Source organism: Capra hircus, chromosome 3 (assembly GCF_001704415.2).
Source record: "Capra hircus breed San Clemente chromosome 3, ASM170441v1, whole genome shotgun sequence".
Taxonomy (NCBI): domain Eukaryota; kingdom Metazoa; phylum Chordata; class Mammalia; order Artiodactyla; family Bovidae; genus Capra; species Capra hircus.
This window is the reverse complement of record NC_030810.1, coordinates 114,187,316-114,209,036: the sequence shown is the minus strand read 5'-3', so window position 1 is coordinate 114,209,036 and position 21,721 is coordinate 114,187,316. Positions and strand designations below refer to the sequence as shown.

The window sequence follows — 21,721 nt, the reverse complement described above, 5'->3', positions numbered from 1 at the left end:
AGTGAATGCCAAAACCCAAAACTCAGCTTCGTAAAGGGGTATCATTGAAAGGAATTTAGTGTGATCTAACAGTGAAACTGTGAACTACCTTGAGCTAGCAGTTTGCATTGGTGTCTAACAGATAGCAACAATCACTGTATTTCCTTTGCAAACTTAAAATATTGAGTTTACTATGACACCCAAGCACAACTTTTTTAATTTAAATTTATTTAATTGGAGGCTAATTACGTCCCAAGCACAATTTGAAAATCTAAAAGCTTTTGTAAAAATAGACATAATCTAATTAGCATGTTTAGAATAACCTAATACCTTTGAAGAGGTGGATTAGAAATTGTAAACCTAGTAAAAAAGATTACTGCCAGTACACCAGCTAAGAAATGAGGATGATATAAATTGCAACATGGGCAAAGATGTGAGAGGAGGCTTGGGTACATCAATCAATAGTTCTTGCTAACTAAATGGATATAAAGGAGTGAGGAGTAGTGGCATAAGAGAGAAAGTTGGCTAAGTTCCTTTTCCATAACATATTTTTGAGTATTTTGATATTTAAAATAATATTTGAATTTAATTGGTTCCACCTGCAATCCTGTATTCTACTTTATGCACAGAAAACATTACTCTGAAAAGGTCCGTTAGGCTTCACCAGAATGCCACAAGGTTAAAAATATCTACAGTCACCTCTCAGTATCCGCAGGGGACTGGCCCCAGGACCGGTGGTCTCAGATTGTGTCTGCTGATGCTCAAGGGCCATAGTAGTCCTCCGTATCCACAGTTCTGCATCCATGGATTCAACCCACTGTGGATCATTTATTCAAAAGTTCGACTGAAACAAATCCATGTACAAGTAGACCCTTGCAGCTCACAGCAGTGCTGTCAGGGTATACTGTATGGGCTATTGAATACCCAAGTCTGAAATTCAGGAAAAATATGACAAATGTTAACAATGTACACAGAGCAGTAAAAGTTGCATGGATGTTTAACTCACGACTGAAGCGCTGGGTGTAGATGACAGTTTTCAAGGAGGATACAGAGGTTGAGAAGAGGAGGGTCAAGGGCAGATGCCTAGAGAACACAAACACTCTAGGCGAGAACAGAGAATGAGACCCTCATGGGAAAACATCTAAAAGGAACAGACAAGAGAACCAAGAGAGCAGTGTTACTGAGACACAGGGAAAAAAGTATTGGACAGGTAGAATGTAAGGAAGATAAAGATTAAAATGGCCCAGGGAATTTTGATAACTAGTAAAATGATTTTAGAAAGTTCAGTGAACCAGTGTGAATAGAAATAACACCACCACTATGGGCAGGGAAAGAAATAGAGGCACATATAAATTAGGTTTTCTAGAAATTTGATTGTGGGGGAAAAAAAAAAGAACAAGAGCTAAAAGTGGAGACAGGTGTTGGTGAGTTTAACATTTTTTAAACATAAAATGAGAGACATGGTCATGTTTACACCTGTTGCCCAGCCCCATAAATAGACCTTCCCATAGGCTGAACTTATTTTTTTAAAAAGCAAGAAAGGGACAGGGCAATAGCTCAATTTTGTGCCCCAACTAGTCCTCCATTGGACACCTAGCCCTTTCCACTCTTCCTAGGGCTTTTCCTCTTACTGAAAGCCTACTCTCTACTTACTGTAGTATTTTATATTTCTGTCAAAGAGAAAAATAACTGGAACTCTGCTGCTGCTGCTAAATCGCTTCAGTTGTGTCCGACTCTGTGTGACCCCAGAGACGGTAGCCCACCAGGCTCTGCCGTCCCTGGGATCTCCAGGCAAGAACACTGGAGTGGGTTGCCATTTCCTTCTCCAATGCATGAAAAAGAAAAGTGAAAGTAAAGTCGCTCAGTCGTGTCTGACTCTTAGCGACCCCATGGACTGCAGCCCACCAGGCTCCTCCGTCCATGGGATTCTCCAGGCAAGAGTGCTGGAGTGGGCTGCCATTGCCTTCTCCGAACTGGAACTCTAAATACCATTAATTAATATGTATTGTCTACCACGGCACTGTTCTAAGCAGTCTAGACATTTTACTTTCCTCAGAAAAATGTCTTAGCATAAGACCACCACAATCATACTTCCTCTTTTAATAATTACATTAGGAAGTATGGTATAGCAAAAACATTCCAGACCTCAGTATTATACAAAGCACAGTTCAAATTTTGGCTCAACTATTTACTCTTTCAGGACCTTCATAGTTACTTCACCCATCAAGTAGTTATAAAAATGTCTACTTAGAGCTGTCTGAGTGAAGACCAAATGAGATCCCACAACGCTTGGTGCAAAGTCAGGGCTCAATAATACTAGACCTCTGTATGTTGACAAACGAAGCGACAAAAGCCATGAAAATAACAGGGAAAAAAAAATTTCAAATGCAATTGTTTGTTTTATTTCAACCACTACAACAAGGAGCAGAGACATGAATACCTGCACAATTTAAGTTCATGGAAGTCTACAATAAATGTATTATCTTACAAAATAATAATCTATGAGAGTATATAAAAAATGACTGAGCCAACACTATTTGGTACTTTTGATACTTTCATTAACTTCAACTTAACTATTCCCTTTCAGAATATAAAATTAAAAGTTGACAAGCTTTTTATAAAAAAGATGTGTAATTCTGTTAATCAGGTTGGGTTCTGAACATTTTCTTCTTCAGTTCAGCTGTTTTCGCATCTATTTTAGCATGGCAGTCCTCTGTTGCCTTTTCAATGCCCTCGTGGTATTTCTCCAAAGCAGCTTTCAAGCTGAGAAATATTTCCTAAGTAGAAAATGAAATACAATAAGGATTATTCCATGCAATGACTGAAACTAAAAGTGAGTTATAAGAATTGCAACACTCATTCATATTTATTCACAATATTTTAAAGCCTAAATTATCTTATGCACAAGCACATACAGACACACGTGTGCCTACTCTTATTAAGCCACACAGATACATCAAAAAGTCAGCTACTTAGAAAGAACAAAGCAGAGACATTAACAATGGCTTGAATTCTAAGACATTAAGGACATATTTTTAATAACCAAAGAAAAGTTCTTACTTTGGAGCTTTTCATGTTTACCAGGCAAATACCTAGATTTCTGTAAACAGCTATAACCTCTGCATTTGACTCTGATCATCATTTAAATTACATGCAAACAGGTTTAATAAGTATCTACAGGACTGAAAAATATACCAATAACTTTGTTTTAATAAACTGATTGGACAGTCCTACTATAAGCAATAATGAGTTTTCATATAAACCTATATGGATATGTTAAGAATTAAGAAAAAACTACAAAACAATTTTTATCAACTGAATAATAAACCAATTAGTCTGCATGCATTATCTTTTATCTCATGCTTATCAAATGCAATTTTAATCCATTTATTATTGATTTTTCTGGAGAAGGCGATGGCACCCCACTCCAGTACTCCTGTCTGGAAAATCCCATGGACAGAGGAGCCTGGTAGGCTGCAGTCCATGGAGTCGCTGAGGGTTGGACACGACCGAGCGACTTCACTTTCACTTTTCACTTTCATGCATTGGAGAAGGAAATGGCAACCCACTCCAGTGTTCTTGCCTGGAGAATCCCAGGGACGGGGGAGCCTGGTGGGCTGCCGTCTTTGGGGTCCCACAGAGTCAGACACGACTAAAGTGACTTAGCAGCAGCATTGACTTTTCTTACACAAAACAATTCTCAAATCTTGATACAAGAAAAAGTAGTATGCTGAAAGATTATAAAAGGTGTTCCACCACTGAAATAAAATAGCAGGCCTTTTCCAATGGAAGAAAAAAGCAATAAATGGGTATAATGGTTATAAATATTTTCAATTTTAACTGCTGCTCCCATTAAACTTTTCTTAAACCCATAGTATAGCTAGTAATTATCTTCGTTTAAATTCTAGTGTAGATACTATCTGATTTTGCGCAAATTATATAGATTATAATTAAATATAGTATGAATTCAAAATGTTTCAAAAAAGAACAACACTATTTCCAGAGACTGCTACCTATGCAAGTTTGAGAACTATTGCTCTAGATTAAGTAAATATAAATAGATGGTGAAGGTTAAACACTTTCCTAAAATCTAAACATGGATCATTATTAAATCATAATACAAAAACAGAAGAGTATACTTAGATTCCCAACATCTAATCAGACATAAAATTACTACAACTATGATGGAATATAAATCATTAGGGAAATAAATAAAAAAATTTTGATACCTTTATTTCTTAAAGCTTATAGGAATAATAAGGTGAATTAGTTGTTAGCTTATATAAACATCATTTAAAAAAACTGGCACAATCAGCAGCTACAGATCAATGTAATTCATGGTTCTATATAGGAATATGTATTTATTCATATTAAAAGCTGAATAAATTTGGTAGAAAGACATTACTCAGGAGAAACTATTAAAATGAAGTGTAGCTAAATAAAGATATATAATCTAAATATCTGAATCAACCATTTAGATACACTGAGAGGAACGATTTTCTCCTGAGGACAACTATGTTCTCAAGGAGGAACCAAATCTAGCAGGTAGAGCCTCAATGAATGAATGAAATATTAAAGCCCAATTCCACTGGCATGCCCACAGAAGCAAACGAACATCTGAAGTTCTAAGCCAGGCCTCACAGGATGGTAACAGAAATTGATCAGAGCCCTCACAAAAGCTACGTATTTCAGTTTCCAATTAAACTCTGTATCCAAGTGCAATTTTATATTAACTTGCATAATAAGTAAGTCTTACTGTGATGGCTTGGCTGAAGTTAAATACTTTTAAACTCTAACTCAAGTTCTACAGTGTCTAACGTGACAACCATGAGGAACATGTGATTATTTAAATTTAAACAGTTGCATGCTCCTCAGCTGTACTAGCCACACTTCAAATGCACTGTAGCTACAAGTACCTAATGGCTACCATACTCAGTAGCACAGAACATTCCCAGCAGTAAGTTCTATTGGACAGCATTGGTCTAGGTAATTATCTCACTTTCCAAATCAGAGATATCAGGAATATATAATATCTATGGAGTTTTACGGCCAATATAGCCATTTATCCACCAAGTATGTATTAACTCATCAACCAACATATTACTGAGTGCCTCCTACAACAGCACTGTAAGTAGTATAACAGTACAATGGGACATGCAGTTATGCTTTCTACTATGAAACATACAATCCAGACTAGTTGGGATACTCAGCCCTTAAAATATAACTAGTATAAACCAGGAACTAAATTTTAAATTTTATTTCATTTAAATTAATTTAAATGTAAGTGTAAACAGCCACATGTTGCTAGTAGCTATGGACAGCACAGATCAGAATAGACTAATAATGCCATAGTATGTGAGGAGAGAAATCAACGATATCTGAAAGGAGCCACAGAAAGTTATACGGAGAATATATTTTTCATTACACCTTAAACAATGAAAACGATTAGCTTAGATACAAAACTTTAATAATCCTAGAAGGTAGGGATCATGGCTTCTTTGTTCACACTTATTCTCTGAATCAAATATAAAGGCTACTACCTAGTAGATTCCTTTCATGGATCGTAGCTTTGTCATAGCAAAGAGGCTTAAGTAACTCAAAGACATTATGAGCCATGCTGTGCAGGACCAACCAAGATGAATGGGTCATAGTGAAGAGTTCTGGCAAAATGCAGTTCAATGGAGAAGGAAATAGCAGTCCACTCCAGTATTCTTGCCTGGAGAACACCATGCACAATATGAAAAGGTAAAAAGATACTATGCCAGAAGATGAGTGCCCCAGGTCGCAAGGCACCCAACATGCTACCAAGCAAGAGCAGAGAACAGTTACTCATAGCACCAGAAAGAATTAGGCAGCTGGGCCAAAGCAGAAAAAATGCTCCCTTATGGATAAGTCCGGTAGTGAAAGTAAAGTCCAAGGCTGTATACTGTCATCCTGCTTATTTAACTTACATGCAGATAACATCAGGTGAAATGCTGAGCTGGATGAATCATAAGCTGGAATAAAGACTGCCAGAAAAGAGGGTGAGATGCATGGAAAGAGTAACATGGAAACTTACATTATCATATGTAAAATAGATAGCCAAGGGTAATTTGCTGTATGGTTCAGGAAAGTCCAACAGGGGCTCTGTACCAACCTAGAGGGGTGGGATGGAGAGCGAGATGGGAGGGAGCTTCAAAAGGGAGGGAATATATGTATACCTATGGCTGATTCATGTTGAGGTTTGACAGAAAACTGCCTAATTCTGTAAAGCACTTATTCTTCAATTAAAAAAAAAAAATACTGTCAGGAGAAATATCAACAACCTCAGCCATAAAGAATAATACTGCAATACTCTATAAAGAATAATACTGCACAGGAACCTGGAATGTCAGGTTCATGCAAAGTAAATTGGATGTGGTCAAGCAGGAGATGGCAAGAGTGAACATCAACATCTTAGGAATTAGGGAACTAAACATGGACAGGAATAGGCAAATTTAATTCAGATGATCATTGTATCTACTACTTGGACAAGAATTCCTTAGCAAAATGTAGTAGTAGCCTTCCTAGCTAACAAAAGAGTCCGAAATGGAGTACTTGGGTACAATCTCAAAAATGACAGAACAATCCTGGTTTGTTTCCAAGGCAAACCATTCAATATCACGGTAATCCAAGTCTATGCCCCAACCACTAATGCAGAAAAAGCTAAAGCTGACTGGTTCTATGAGACCTACAACACTTTCTAGAACTAAAAAAGACATCCCTTTTCAACACAGGGGATTAGATTGGAAGTAGGAAGTCAAGGGATATCCAGAATAACAGGCAAGTTTGGCCTTGAGTACAAAATGAAGCAGGGCAAAGGCTAACAGTTTTACCAAAAGAAGGCACTGATGATAGCAAATACCCTCTTCCAACAGCACAAGAGACAACGCAACACATAGACATCACCAGAAGGTCAATACTAAAATCAGATTGATTATGTTATTTGCAGCCGAAGATGGAGAAGCTCTATACAGTTAGTAAAAAAACAAACAAACAAAAAACCTCGGAGCAGACTATGGCTCATTATTGCAAAATTCAGGCTTAAATTGGAGAAAAGTAAGTAAAACAACTAGGCCATTCAGGTATGACCTAAATCAAATCCCTTATGATACAGCAGAGGTGATGAAAAGATTTAACGGATTAAATCTGGTAGACAGAGTGTCTGAAGAACTATGGACAGAAGTTCCTAACAGTGTACAGGAGGCAGTGACCAAAGCCAGCCCAAAGAAAAAGAAAAGCAAGAAGGAAAGTGGTTGTCTGATGAAGCTCTAAAAACAGCTGAGGCAAGAAGAGAAGAAAAAGGCAAGGGAGAAATGGAAAAGTATACCCACTGAATACAGAGTTCCAGAGAATGGCAAGAAGACATAAGAAGGCCTTCTTAAATAAGCAATGTAAAGAAATATAGGAAAACGATAGAATGGGAATGATAGGGAGCTCTTCAGGAACATTTCATGAAAGTTCAGTTCAGTTCAGTCTCTAAGTCGTGTCCGACTCTTTGCGACCCCATGAATCGCAGCACACCAGGCCTCCCTGTCCATCACCAACTCCCAGAGTGCACTCAGACTCACGTCCATCGAGTTAGTGATGTCATCCAGCCATTTCATCCTCTGTCGACCCCTTCTCCTCCTGACCCCAATCCCTCTCAGCATCAGAGTCTTTTCCAATGAGTCAACTCTTCGCATGAGGTGGCCAAAGTACTGGAGTTTCAGCCTTAGCATCATTCCTTCCAAAGAAATCCCAGGGCTGATCTCCTTCAAAATGGACTGGTTGGATCTCCTTGAAGTCCAAGGGACTCTCAAGAGTCTTCTCCAACACCACAGTTCAAAAGCATCAATTCTTCGGCGCTCAGCCTTCTTCACAGTTCAACTCTCACATCCATACATGACTACTGGGAAAACCATAGCCTTGACTAGATGGACCTTAGTCGGCAAAGTAATGTCTCTGCTTTTGAATATACTATCTAGGTTGGTCATAACTTTTCTTCCAAAGAGTAAGCGTCTTTTAATTTCATGGTTGCAGTCACCATCTGCAGTGATTTTGGAGCCCCCCAAAAATAAAGTCTGACACTGTTACCACTGTTTGCCCGTCCATTTCCCATGAAGTGATGGGACCAGATGCCATGATCTTCGTTTTCTGAAGGGTGAGCTTTAAGCCAACTTTTTCACTGTCCTCTTTCACTTTCATCAAGGGGCTTGAGTTCCTCTTCACTTTCTGCCATAAGGGTGGTGTCATCTGCATATCTGAGGTTATTGATATTTCTCCCAGCAATCTTGATTCCAGCTTGTGCTTCTTTCAGCCCAGCGTTTCTCATGATGTACTCAGCATAGAAGTTAAATAAGCAGGGTGACAATATACAGCCTTGACGTACTCCTTTTCCTTTTGGAACCAGTCTGTTGTTCCATGTCCAGTTCTAACTGTTGCTTCCTGACCTGCATATAGGTTTCTCAAGAGGCAGGTCAAGTGGTCTGGTATTTCCATCTCTTTCAGAATTTTCCACAGTTTATTGTGATCCACACAGTCAAAGGCTTTGGCATAGTCAATAAAGCAGAAATAGATGTTTTTCTGGAACCCTCTTGCTTTTTCAATAATCCAGTGGATGTTGGCAATTTGATCTCTGGTTCCTCTGCCTTTTCTAAAACCAGCTTAAACATCTGGAAGTTCACGGTTCATGTATTGCTGAAGCCTGGCTTGGAGAATTTTGAGCATTACGTTACTAGCATGTGAGATGGAAGGATGAGCACAATAAAGGACAGAAATGGTAGGACTCAACAGAAGCAGAAAAGATTAAAAGAGCAATTGGTAAGAATACACAGAAAACAGAAGGATAATACAAGAACGGTCGTAATGACTCAAGGAACCACAATGGTGCGGTCGCTCACCTAGAGCTGGACATCCTAGAGTGTGAAGTCAAGTGGGCCTTAGAAGCATTCCTACGAACAAAGCTAGTGGAGATGACAAAATTCCAGCTGAGCAATTTAAAAATCCTAAAAATGACGCTGTTAAAATGCTGTACTCAGTATGTCAGCAAATTTGGAAAACTTGGGAATGGTCACAAGACTGGAAAAGAGCAGTTTTCATTACAATTCCAAAGAAGGGCAATGCCAAAGAATGTTCGAACTATTGTACAATTGTGCTTATTTCACATGCTGGAAAGGTTATGCTCAAAATCCTTCAAGTAAGGAGTCTGAAGTATGTGAACAGAGAACTTCCAGATGTACAAACTGGGTTTAGGAAAGGCAGAGGATGAGATCAAATTGTGACATTTGTTGGATCAGGGAGAAAGTAACAGAGTTTTTCAGAAAAAAACACCTATTTTGGCTTCATTTGACTTTGTGGATCACAACAAACTGTTGAGAATTCTTAGAAATGGTAATACTAGATGTCTTTGCCTGCCTCCTGAGAAACCTTTCCGCAGGTCAAGAAGCAATAGTTAAAACCAGACATGAAACAACTGACTGGTTCAAAATTATCAAGTTAAGGTTGTATATTGTCATCTTGCTTATTTAACTTATATGCAGATAACATCATGAAAAATGCTGAACTGAACGAATCACAAGTGGGAATAAAGACTGCCGGGAGAATATCAACAACAACCTCAGACATGAAGATGATACTACTCTAATGGCAGAATGTGAAGAGGAACTAAAGAGCCTCTTGACAAGGGAGGAAAATAAAAAAGCTGACTTGAAAATCAACATCAAAAAAACAGATCATGGCATCTGATCCCATCACTTTATGGCAAATAGAAGGGAAAAGGTAGAAGCAGCAACAAATTTTATTTTCTTGGGCTTCAAAATCACTGCAAATGGTGAATGCAGCCATGAAATTAAGACACTTGCTCCTTGGAAGAAAGCTACGACAAACTAGATAGCATATTAAAATGCAGAGATGTCACTTGGCTGACAAAGATCTGCCTAGTTAAAGCTATGGTCTTTCCAGCAGTCATGTATGGATGTGACAGGTGGACTATAAGGAAGGCTAAGTGCTGAATAACTGATGCATTCAAATTGTGGTGATGGAGAAGATTTGAGAGCCCACTGGACTGCAAGGAGATCAAACCAGTCAATTCTAAAGAAAATCAACCCTGAAAATTCATTGGAACAACTGAAGCTGCAGCTCCAACACTTTAGCCACGTGATGCAAAGAGCTGATTCATTGGAAAGGACCCTGATCCTGGGAAAGATTCAAGGCAAAAGAAGAAGCCAGCAGCAGAAGATAAGATCGTTAGAGAGCATCTCCAGCTCAATGGACATGAACCTGAGGAAACTCCAGGAGATATGGGGCTTCCCTGGTGGCTCAGATGGTAAAGAATCCGCCTGCAATGCAGGAGACCCAAGTTTGATCCCTGGGTCAGGAAGATCCCCTGGAGAAGGGAATGACTCCCCACTCCAGTACTCTTGTCTAGAGAAGTTCATGGACAGAGGAGCCTGGTGAGCTACAGTCCACAGGGCCGCAAAGAGTCAGATACGATTTAAAAACTGAACATCAACAATCTTGTAGGTATATAGACCATTTGCTGAATGGTTGACTAAATGTAGAAATAACTACAGGAAAACAGGGAATTTGGGTTTTAAACAAGAAAGTGTAGCAATAAGAGTGATATTTTAACAGGAATAATTTGGCCTTACTTAGGATTCAGGGCAGATTTGATGCAGGAAATCTTAAGGAATAAATTTTACAAGTTTTTGCTGCAATTCACAAATATTAGAAAATGATGTAATAGAAATATGATTAGAAAACAGTTGTTATGAATAGTTATCAATGAGTTTTTACAAGTCATGACATTAACTTGGTGACTATTTGGATATCAGGATTATTTAAAGAAAATCCAAAACTGCAACTCTTTGTGATATTTTGGAAATGATGATGCCACTGAAGAATATGAGGAAACTAAATGAAAAGGAGAGGAAAAGGGAAGGGGAAGGAGACAGAGGCAGAGGGGGAAGAAGAAAGTGAGGGTGAGGAAGAGGAAAGACATTGAAAGATGTTAAATTTCATAAATGTTATTTTGTAATAATAAGCTTATCCACTGAAAATATCCATCAGGCAGCTAAAATAAGGAGTAGAGTTGAGGTGGACAGAATAGGAAAAATAGATTTTTGAAAGCTTTATAAATAAAGATGACAATTGAAGCTAGAAGTGATGAAATATCTATGGAAAAGGATTTTTAATGAAAAAGAAGGATCATTAGGATCCAACAAAATTATGAAAAGAAAAATTTGGCAATTTTAACACATCCTTCTTTCCTTTTCATGAAAGATGATTATAAAGTAAGCAAAAGGGTTTTTTCTTTTTGACAAAATGTGTCTCAGTGTCATCACAGGACTTAGAGACTCTCCCAAGCTATTTTGGAACAAACGGATATGACAATGTCATCTGGGTAAAGGTAGAACAACTTAACAAGTTGAACAACTAACTGCATCGAAAGTTTCGCTGCTGCTAAAAATCCACCTTGATATTATGCTTCATTTAACAAAAGCATTGTGCTCTGTGGCTGGTGACACCATTACTTGGAAGACTACGTTCAGGACTGATTTCTACATATTAAGTAGAATAAAAAAAGCAGAAAACAGAGCAGAGGACAGTAAACAGAATGGAAATTAATCTATATAAAGAGTGGCTGGAAAACGAGCACTAATTAGCCTGATGAGAAGGCTGAAAGAACCCACGATCTTTATCCTCAAATACCTTAAGCACAATTTTATTAAGCAGAAGAGGGTACAGATTTTTTCCAGAAAGATGATCTTGGTCCACTAGAGTACAGAAATGAAAAATTTTAAACTCAAAACAAGAGGTAACATTTTAATAACTAAAGCTGACCTAGTAGAACAGCTTGCCTGGTGATGAGCTTTGTAATACTGAAACAATGAAGCAGAATACATCAGTGGTTCTCAAGAGTTATGCTAAAAAATTTAGGTTCACGGGCCCCACTGCTGATGGTTCTAATTCAATATATTTGGGTGAGGGGTTGCTCATCTTTAATTTTTTTGAATTCTTTATTGTATTCTAATACATTGCTAGTTTTAAGAAACAGCATGCTACAAATATTTATGGAAAGCATACTACAATATAAGGCACCATTCTAGGCATGGTTTGGCATGACATACTAAGGTAAAAAATTTGATCATTATTGTTAAGACACTTAAAATATTATTGATGAGACACATATGCACAAAACTAAAAGGAATTTAAAGCAGGGACAGGCACCTTTTATGATCACAGACAAAAGGTACTTATATTAGTAACTGGTTCATTAATTATATCGGACAAGCCGATAATAAATCTGCTCATATGATTTGGTAAAGTAGTAGGATTAAATAAGGTTTTTCTAACCCCCATTCCAGAGATAAACTGAGGGCCAAAGGATTGGCAAATATCCAGTTGAAGGAAAGTAGTTGGAATGTAAAAGAAAAGTAATTGGAGTGTAAAAAGAAAGAAAAACTCACGACAGTGTACTGGGCAGCCCATGGAAGAGGAATCCCAACTATTTTCTTTTTCTTTCTTTCCTTTCTTTCTTTCCTTCCTTTTAAAGCAGCCCTGAGATAATTCTCAGCTGTATATATAAACTTACATGTGCACGTGCTAACAACTTAATGTTTCAGAGGATAAAGATTCCTGAGAACAGATGAGGGGATTGTTTACTGTGATTCTTTCTTTTAGTATTAAGAATCCTTGCAAATAAAATGTAAATGGTGAAAGGTAATGACAGCATGTTTAAATATCTTTCAGGTTTCAGAGGTTGTAGGATATCAATGTAGGCAAGATGAAGCAAAATGAAAAATAAAAAGAGGCCAAGGGATTTTACATGATAAAGGGCTATTTTTAGTGACTCCTGGTAGAGCAGTTTGGGACCATCTTGAGGCTACGGGACAAAGTTAAAGGTTAAAGAGAGAATGATAATGTGATAAACAGAGTAGGAATAAACAACGTCTTTGGGTCTTTGGCAGTCAAGGAAAAACAGAAGCAGGGAACATGTGTGGCGCTGTACTGATATTCTGGAAGACAAAAATGTAGAAGACGCCTGTCCACACTAAACTTGAGACTGTCTATGAAACAATAAAATAAATATACTTGAAACAGGCAAAGTAACTTGGTAATTGTGATAAAATTATCATTAAAAAATCTCAAAATACAGGAGCCAACCTAAGCTACTTTGTTTCAGGTAACAACTCAAATACATTTAAACAGATCCTAAGAAACAATTTTGAGATTCTTTTATCAGAAAGAAGATACAAAAATTTTTTGGAAGACTTTACTTTAAATCACCATCTAAGTTAATTTATCAAAAACATTCAGAAACTTTATGGAGCACCTACTCTTACTGCAAAGCACGACTCTAGGTGCTGACAGGGAAAAAAGGTGAGTAAGGAAAAGGTGTGAGGAGGCATACATGCAAACTATCCCAGGGTAATGGAAAAGATACTACAAATGGAAACAAAAGGAACAAACCTGAGGGGCCAATTTTTACTCTGAAGAACTGACAAAATCTTCAAAATGAGGGTGACATAATTTACATTTTAAACCCACGAGATTATCTGAAATTATTTCTTATGAACATATACTCACCCGAGACTTCAGTTTCTCCCTTTCAGCAGCATCTTTTAGTTGCTGAATTCCAAATTTAATTTTTTGGATTTCTTGATTAATTGTGGTTACTCGCTCATAGACAGCACCTCTTTTTTCTTGAACTTTATTACAGTCTCTAAAGGAAAAGAGAGACAGGTGAAATTATAATTCCACTTAAGCATTTAAACAGTCAAACATTTAACTCTAGTTTTGATTCCAAAGAGATTATTTGTATCAATATTTGGCTGACACACCTACATCTCAAGATTTAAAAGCAAGCAGATGAGAATCACAAGGTGGTGCTATAATTAGGAAGAGTAAGCTCCTCCACACAAAGCTGTTATTTAAAAATGAGATTTTTAAGTCACCTCTCCCAGCTGCACTCACTCATGACTATTGGTGGGAGTGTGAATTAATACAACTTTCCTGCAAGGTAAGTGACAAACTGAAACCCTCAGATTCTGCCCTTTTTCTTCATCTGCATGAGGAAGAGGAAAGGAAATCTTCAGACCATCCTAATATACCTTTTACAAACTGAAATAGTGTCATCTCATAGACATATCTGGGGCATTTATTCTAAAAACACATTTTTAGAACTGATGGGAAGAAGATTCTACCAGTGAAACATCCAAACATACTAGCCAACAACCACGGTGACAAAATTCTTGCAAAGTACTTGGTACTTAAATAAAAATGGAAGACTTTTTCTCAAAATATGCTATAATGCTCTAGACTAGCTGAACAATAACATGAACTAGTTGATTTATTCTCAGAGAAGGCAATGGCACCCCACTCCAGTACTCTTGCCTGGAAAATCCCATGGATGGAGGAGGCTGGTAGGCTGCAGTCCATGGGGTCGCTAAGAGTCAGATACGACTGAACGACTTCACTTTCACTTTTCACTTTCATGCACTGGAGAAGGAAACGGCAACCCCCTCCAGTGTTCTTGCCTGGAGAATCCCAGGGACGGGGGAGCCTGGTGGGCTGCCATCTATGGGGTCACACAGAGTCTGACATGACTGAAGTGACTTAGCAGCAGTAGTAGCAGTTGATTTATTCTAATACAACTCTGGATAGCTGGCTCTGAAATGTACTGAAATAAGCAATAGCACTAGAACCCTTCTAACAAATTATGCAGAAGATTTAGAATTGTGATTATCAGGAAAATAAACTAAAAAACGAATACCTAAAACATCTCTATACATTTAGATGTGGCAGCATTATAAGCCACAACTGCTTTAGTCACCCAAAGGTGGAATACCTTTTTGAAATTACAGGAGGTTTGGAATCTTAAGGAAAATAAAATGAATTAGGCTTTCCTAATTACTTTCTAATACATTCAATTGAAAATAAGTTCATACTCAATCACTGTGCGTTTGTACTGCTTGACATCCTCATGCTTCTTATTTATTCTGAACTGTGCTGTGGCAAGTTTTTCCTTCTTTGCAATCATCAGTCTTTTAAAGGAGTTTTCTTCAGTCTTCAATTTCTTCAGTTCTGACTCATCACTCTCAATTTGGTCCTCCAAGTTCAGGCTCTATATTTTATATGAGATTTTAAAGTCAATACAACAAATTAGAATTTACAAAGGACTGTCTTCAAGGATGAGCTGTAATAAAACACAATTTCAAAATGTGATAAAACTGTTTAAAAACTGAAAGCCCAACACAAGAATGCAGACTCAACAAAAGACAAGGAGAAGGAAATGGCAACCCACTCCAGTGTTCTTGCCTGGAGAATCCCTAGGAAGGCACTAGGGATCCTGAGAAAGTATTTGACACCTAGAGAGAGGTGTTTATCACATCATTTTATCAGCAAGGACCAGAACAGAGTGTTACAACCTCACCAGAGCCAGGACAGGCTCAGAGAGGTGCACTAACTAGGCCAAAAATAATCCCTGAGTCATGCTTCTGGGGCTTCCGGGGAAGATCACTCTGGCCAATCAGAGAGATGATAACTCTGGCCAATCAGAGGGATGATAACTGGCCAATCAGTAAATACCAGGAAACCCCTGCAGCCAATCAACCCTTGCCAACTCCCTGTCTTTGTTCTAAACTTATAAATACTGCTGTAAATCTGGGCTCCGGGCTCTTGTTCTACTCCACTGTGTTGGATGTGACACGAGCCCTGGCTCGAGCTAGCAATAAACCCCTTTATGCTTCTGCATTGCTTATGGATGTCTTATTCTCTCAGTTTTGGGGACTCGGATACTGGGCAACACAAGAGGAACATATCAAGATCAGCCAACAGGCTAGGTTTCAGGGGGAAAGGGTCTGAATTAAAGGAGCAGAAATAAAGAGGAAAGAGTAGACCCTAGAAACAATTTAAAGCAGTAGATCTCAATCCTCCCCCCCCCCCCAACCCCCCGCCTCTTTATTTTTTGCTGACTCATGATGGGAGATAAGGGAAGTATGTAATTGGGAAAGAATATCCCAGACAATCTCACCTTCCAGCCCCTTCTTCCCTGAAAAGAGAAATCTTTCATCGAAATCTATGTTAGTGATCCTGGGCACAGTCTGGATTGGTATGATGAAGTGAAAAAGATTTTCAGGTTTCTAGCCTGAGAAACTTTCAAAATGTTGGCATTAGAGGTCCATCATCATTCAGGGCAGGGTCTGTATCATCAATCTTAAATCTCTTTATATATCCTAGCTACAGTGTTAGGCAGTAAGTTGGGACTTTATGCTTACTGTCTAGAAGATCATTTCCAACTGTCAGAACAAGTTTAAAATTCCATGACTTTTCCCCAAAATATACACGGCAATATGCTATGTTAATTAATTTATTACTCATTTCATCTGAAGGTAACAATGGGTCTACTACTGCTATGTTTAAAAAGAATAGTGTTTTATTCCTGAGCGTACATTGCCACATCTATTATACTGTAGAATGATCCTGCTTTTTGGTAAGAAAGTAGCAACAGAAAGTAAAAGCAAATCCGAGGGACTACAGTAAACTATTACATAATAAAAAAGCATAAAAATTCCATACAATACAAACCTCCTTTAAGATAGTAGTTAATTTTTCTCTATTATCTGCAAGGTCCTGTATTTTCTTTTGATATAACTGCACTTCCAGCTGACATGAAGGTAGACAGTCAACAGAGTCTCGATAGATTTCATATTTTTCCATTACTTCTTGCTTTGAAAGAAAAAAAAAGACACAGATACCGGTTTGACACTCTCCTTTATGAAACTGCAGTAATGTCAATTTGTTTGCTCTTAATTTCTGTATTTAATACTGAAAGCTTAAGAGCAAAGAACAATTAAGTTTCTAGGTCAGTAACAAAGCAATATTACTGACATGTGTCTAAGCACATATAATTAGGTTTCCTAATTGTTAAATATCCTTGAACAAAGAAAACATACCATAATTTTACTAAACCACTCATTGAAGTACCTTCCAAAGGTTATTTGTAATGATTTTAAAAGAGTTCATTTCTGCTAATACTCAAACTACTCCCAATTACTCCTGGGCAATTATATTACCAATTACAATCTTCCTATTCATTTGTATAACTATTACTACAAGTAATTCTTTCAAAACGATTAATTCTTCTTCTAAAATTAGGAAATGAGCACATGTTTACCACAAGTACTGCAATAATACAAAGGCTTCTTTCTGAGTTTACCCTTTCTTCCCGCTTTATTAGCCAGTGGATTTTGTCTTCAGTGAAATGCTTAATCATAGCACTGCTCATTTTTCCATTAAGCTGTCTTTTTCCTACTAATTTGTAAATACTCTTTTGTGTCTTTGCATATCATGGATATAATCCCTTTACCTATCATATGCGTTATATATGTTTCACAGGTCTACTTTTTTCTGCAGTTTTTGGGTTTTCAATCTTAATTTTAAAATTCTATCCAAGATAATATCAATGTTCACCTAAAACTGTTAAATTTCTAATCCAATTAGAATTTATCTTTGTAAACGGTACAAGGTACAGACCCAACTTACTTTTCTTCTAGATGAACAGCCAATTGAACCAAAATTGCTTATTAAATAAATAGACCTCAAAAACTCAGATCTATTTCTGGGCTCTCACTACTGTTCTATTAATTTTTGTCTATTCTCTTGTGATAATTCTCAATTATCAGAAATGACTTAAATAACAAATTCAGAAATAAATCAGAAACTTTTTTTCAATTAATAGTTCTTAAACTTTTCCTCATAAAGGATGCTAAATTGTCTACCCACTTCTACTTCTATCCCCTCCTAAATCTACCTCCCACTGTAGCTCATAATCTTTTTTAAACATAAATCAAACCATGTTCCAACATCCCAGACTCATAAATTAGCCAATGGTGCACTCCTGCTCTTATGGTAAAATCCAGCATCCTGAAAAACCTGCTCATGGCCTATTTGTCCATCATCTCACACCATTCTCCTTATACATCATACTGTCTTCTTTGAATATAACTTCCTCTCTACTACTTACCTCAAACAACTGGCACATGCTATTCTCTTTGTCTTGAATACTCTTCAGAGTATAAATTTACTAAGATAACCTCTGTTCATCCTTCAGATGTAAGCATAAATTTCTACTTCCTCCCCATCTTTACCTCTAACTTTCACAATACTAAACTAGAATACTCTCATTATGCTTTTTCTGAAGCACCCTATGCTATTTATTATTTATTTGTTTCTCTTTTTGGTGCTTAAAAAAAAAAACACTGTTTTTAGGGCAGTTTTAGGCACACTGCAAAATTAAGCAGAAGGTACAGAATTCCCATATATTTCCTGCCTCCATACATGCATATCCTATACTTTTTCATAGTATATATTAAAGTTATATAACTGATTATAAAATTATGTAATTACATAATGTAAAATTATATAACTATAAGTATAATTATATAATTATATAAATATATGTAATTATAATTATAAACATATCATATAAATATAATTATAACTATATTATAATTTAAAATTATATAACTGATTATAACACCATTCTCCCTTAAGATATAGTGACTAAGTCTTACGAGGACAAATCACTTCTGTTTTTGATCACCCAGGGCAAAAAAAATTTGTTGCATAATTTAAAAAATGTCTTGAAATTATACTTCTTTTCTTATATCCACTTTAGAGAAGAGCTAAAAGTTAGAGACAAGGGCAAAAAGTCTAAGAGGGAGAGATGTATAGATAATTTAGAAATTAGAAAATTAACACATGATTAAATAAGAGTTGTTAAAAAATAAGAGGGACAGAAAAGCATCAAAATAAAAAGAAAACTCACTCTGGAATTTTTAAGCTTCTGGACTGTATCTTTCATTTTTTCTTTATAATTCTTAACTTTCTCTGGAGAATCCACAATTTTTGTTTTCAAATTCTCTTGTATTTCTTTCAAAGAAACCACTGACAATTTTAGTTCATTCTGTTGAAAAAACATTTAAATATATTAGATATAATAATAAAACTAGTGATTTGCCACTATAATAATGGAAAAGAAAAAAGAAATTGGCTCTGTTTTTTTTGTAGTCAGAACAACATATTAAATTCTGACCATATCACTTTCCTGCTTGATGGCTCACATCTGTCTACAGGCCAGAGATTAGGCTCCCTTGTACAATATCATGTAGCTCTTACCCTCCTGTCCAGTGTCATCTTCTACCAGCTTCCTACTACAGCCTACAATCTGGTAATTCCAGTCTGCCTTATGTCTGGACAATTACAAGTGATCTCTCTCTATCTCGGAATACGGCCATTCGATTCCTGTACTGCAAATGAATTTCCATTGACCTTTGAAAATCCTGTTCCTACCTACTCTATATTCTTTCTATAAACAGTATAATCATGTACATGATAATTATAATTACGTATTTAATATGTGTCTCTGAATTAACTGAGCAACCTGGGGTTAAGAACAGTTATTTTTGCTCTCCCACAACCCAAAGAAAGTAACAGCACTGCGAAGGTACTCAGTATATATATATTTACAACAGGAATGCATTACTGTATCACTTGTATAATTGGTCTAAATTATTTTTAACTAAAAAGTTTTTTAAAGTTCTCACTTTTTCATCAACTAACTCAGAAGCCAAAACTGAATGTTTGAAACAATATATTTGTTATTTTATTATTAGAATTTAGCATACCACCATGTTATCTACTCGTTTAATACCCTATGAAATTAAAGGTCATTTTCCTTACATTAGCACTGACTCTTTATCACTTTTAGTCCCTTCACAAAAACTCTAAAATTTGATATTATATATAAATACAAAGTGATTTTATTTTAATATAGATTTAAATGGGAGAGAGAAATGAATAAAATTGAACCACAGTCAATACTACTCTGATAAAAACATTTGGCAATAAAAAGAGTGATTGAAAAATAAGGAATATTTAAATTAAAGTAAGTTTTAGATAGTTATAAAATACAAGTATCAAAATAATAGGGACATCATAAAAGTACAATGAAAAAATATGGGATTAAAAAAAATGAGGAATGAGATAGGCCTTTCTATACATAGACTTAATCCCAAATATAGAAGCCTATGTCTATCAATTTTACTACATAAAAACATGAACCTTCTAATAGGAAAAAATGATGAATTTGAAAGACAAATAGAGCTAAAACCCCTAACTCATGGAGGTTTAAAAAAAGTGAAATTTAAAAGGAACATAAACAGGTAATTCACAAAGTAAGAAATAATAAAAAACCTCTGAATAAAGTGGTCTAAATCACTGAAAATCAAAAAAACCAAAATGAAGATGAGACGTTTATTCCTCTATAAGAATGACACAGATTAAAAAGAAAAGAAAAACATAAAAATATCCAATTTTGACAATGATGCAGAGAAAGGAATACTCTCATATTCTATACTGGTATCTTTTTAGAAGTCAGTTTGGCAACGTGGGCTAAATTTAAGTATAATTTTCTTTAGCTCCAAAACCATACATTTAGGAATCTACTAAGATAAAAAGCAGCCTGGTGGGCAAATATACAGGTACATGTATAGGTGTGTAGCACACACAGGCTATTGTTCAATAGCAAAAAGTCAGAAGCAATGTGAATGTCTATCAATAGGACACAGGATTGACATTAAGGTGCAGTTATCAAAATAATGGGGATCTATATAGATATGATAACTATACCATAAAGTGAAAAAAAGCAGCTTTGAGTCACATAGAGTATATCATTTATGTAAAATTACATATATATATATATGTATATTTGCTTAGAGAAATGTAATCTGTGACATGTATCTCACTGTGTGGTGAATTTGCAGGTGATTTTCACTTTGTCATTCATTTCTGTGTTTCTGTATTTTTTAAAACAATAGTCATCTATTCTACTGGAAAAAGTTAAATTAACTTCACTTAAAGGGAAGAGAGAAACATTTAATAATAACGCACAGTTAAAATACTCCTACACACAAGATTCAAACCTTAAATGCTAAATGAAAAGATGCTTACCAAACGCTTAGTTTTCTCTGAAATATCTGATTTCTTTTGTGAATTTCCCTCTTGCAGCACTATCTAGGGAAAAAAGCAAACAACTATTTTCCAGTGATTCAAACATATTTAAATTTAGTCAATGCTTTTTAACAAAACAGAAGTCAGAAAGTAGAGGAATTAAACAGATTAGACCCGATATTCCCAAACTTTCTCTGTTCATTATGACCCTAAGGCTATTATAATAAACCCCTAACAGATCCTTTATTGGGTCATTAAATTCCAATAACTGAGTATTTATGTGCTAACAACTTAGTAGCCCCTTGAAAAAGCAATATATGCAAATTGAAAGAAAAATACTATTTTTATTTTATTCTTAAACAGCTACAACTTCTTCCAAATTGGATGGGTATGGTATACTATAAAAACTGAGTACTGAAAACATCTTAGAATCATGGGTCACAGGCAATTATCATTTCCTATTGCATGATAATATTCACACAGCACTTGTGTTTTATTATGGCAAAAGCCAAAAACCCAGGTTCAAAAAATATGAAAAGAAGATAACATGAGTTCATGTTGAAACTGTGAACCACCTTGAGCTAGATATTCAAGCAGTGTATGACAGATGCTGAATGTTGTTTTCCTTTAAAATTTAAAACATCCTGAAGCACCCTTGAGGGCTTGCTGTAGCACCCAGGGTGCCTCAGTGCACAATTTAGAAACATTAGGACTAGATACAGAAAAAAAT

At 36.2% G+C, this 21,721-nt stretch overlaps 1 protein-coding gene across 5 annotated transcripts in view; it reads right to left on the bottom strand.

Moving 5' to 3' along the window:
• NUF2 (NUF2, NDC80 kinetochore complex component) overlaps window positions 2,337–21,721 on the bottom strand; it is a 42,273-nt gene continuing 22,888 nt past the window's right edge. For 4 of the 5 annotated variants that reach the window (XM_013975335.2, XM_005677114.3, XM_013975346.2 and 1 more), the window contains exons 9-14: window positions 20,992–21,054; window positions 18,809–18,946; window positions 16,567–16,707; window positions 14,928–15,103; window positions 13,567–13,702; window positions 2,337–2,756 (exon numbers count right to left, since the gene is read on the bottom strand). In XM_013975335.2, the coding sequence (XP_013830789.2) occupies window positions 2,619–2,756; window positions 13,567–13,702; window positions 14,928–15,103; window positions 16,567–16,707; window positions 18,809–18,946; window positions 20,992–21,054 (792 nt within the window). In that variant the 3' untranslated portion in view covers window positions 2,337–2,618. The remainder of the gene's footprint in view (window positions 2,757–13,566; window positions 13,703–14,927; window positions 15,104–16,566; window positions 16,708–18,808; window positions 18,947–20,991; window positions 21,055–21,721) is intronic. The other variant, XM_013975353.2, reaches the window with a different exon arrangement.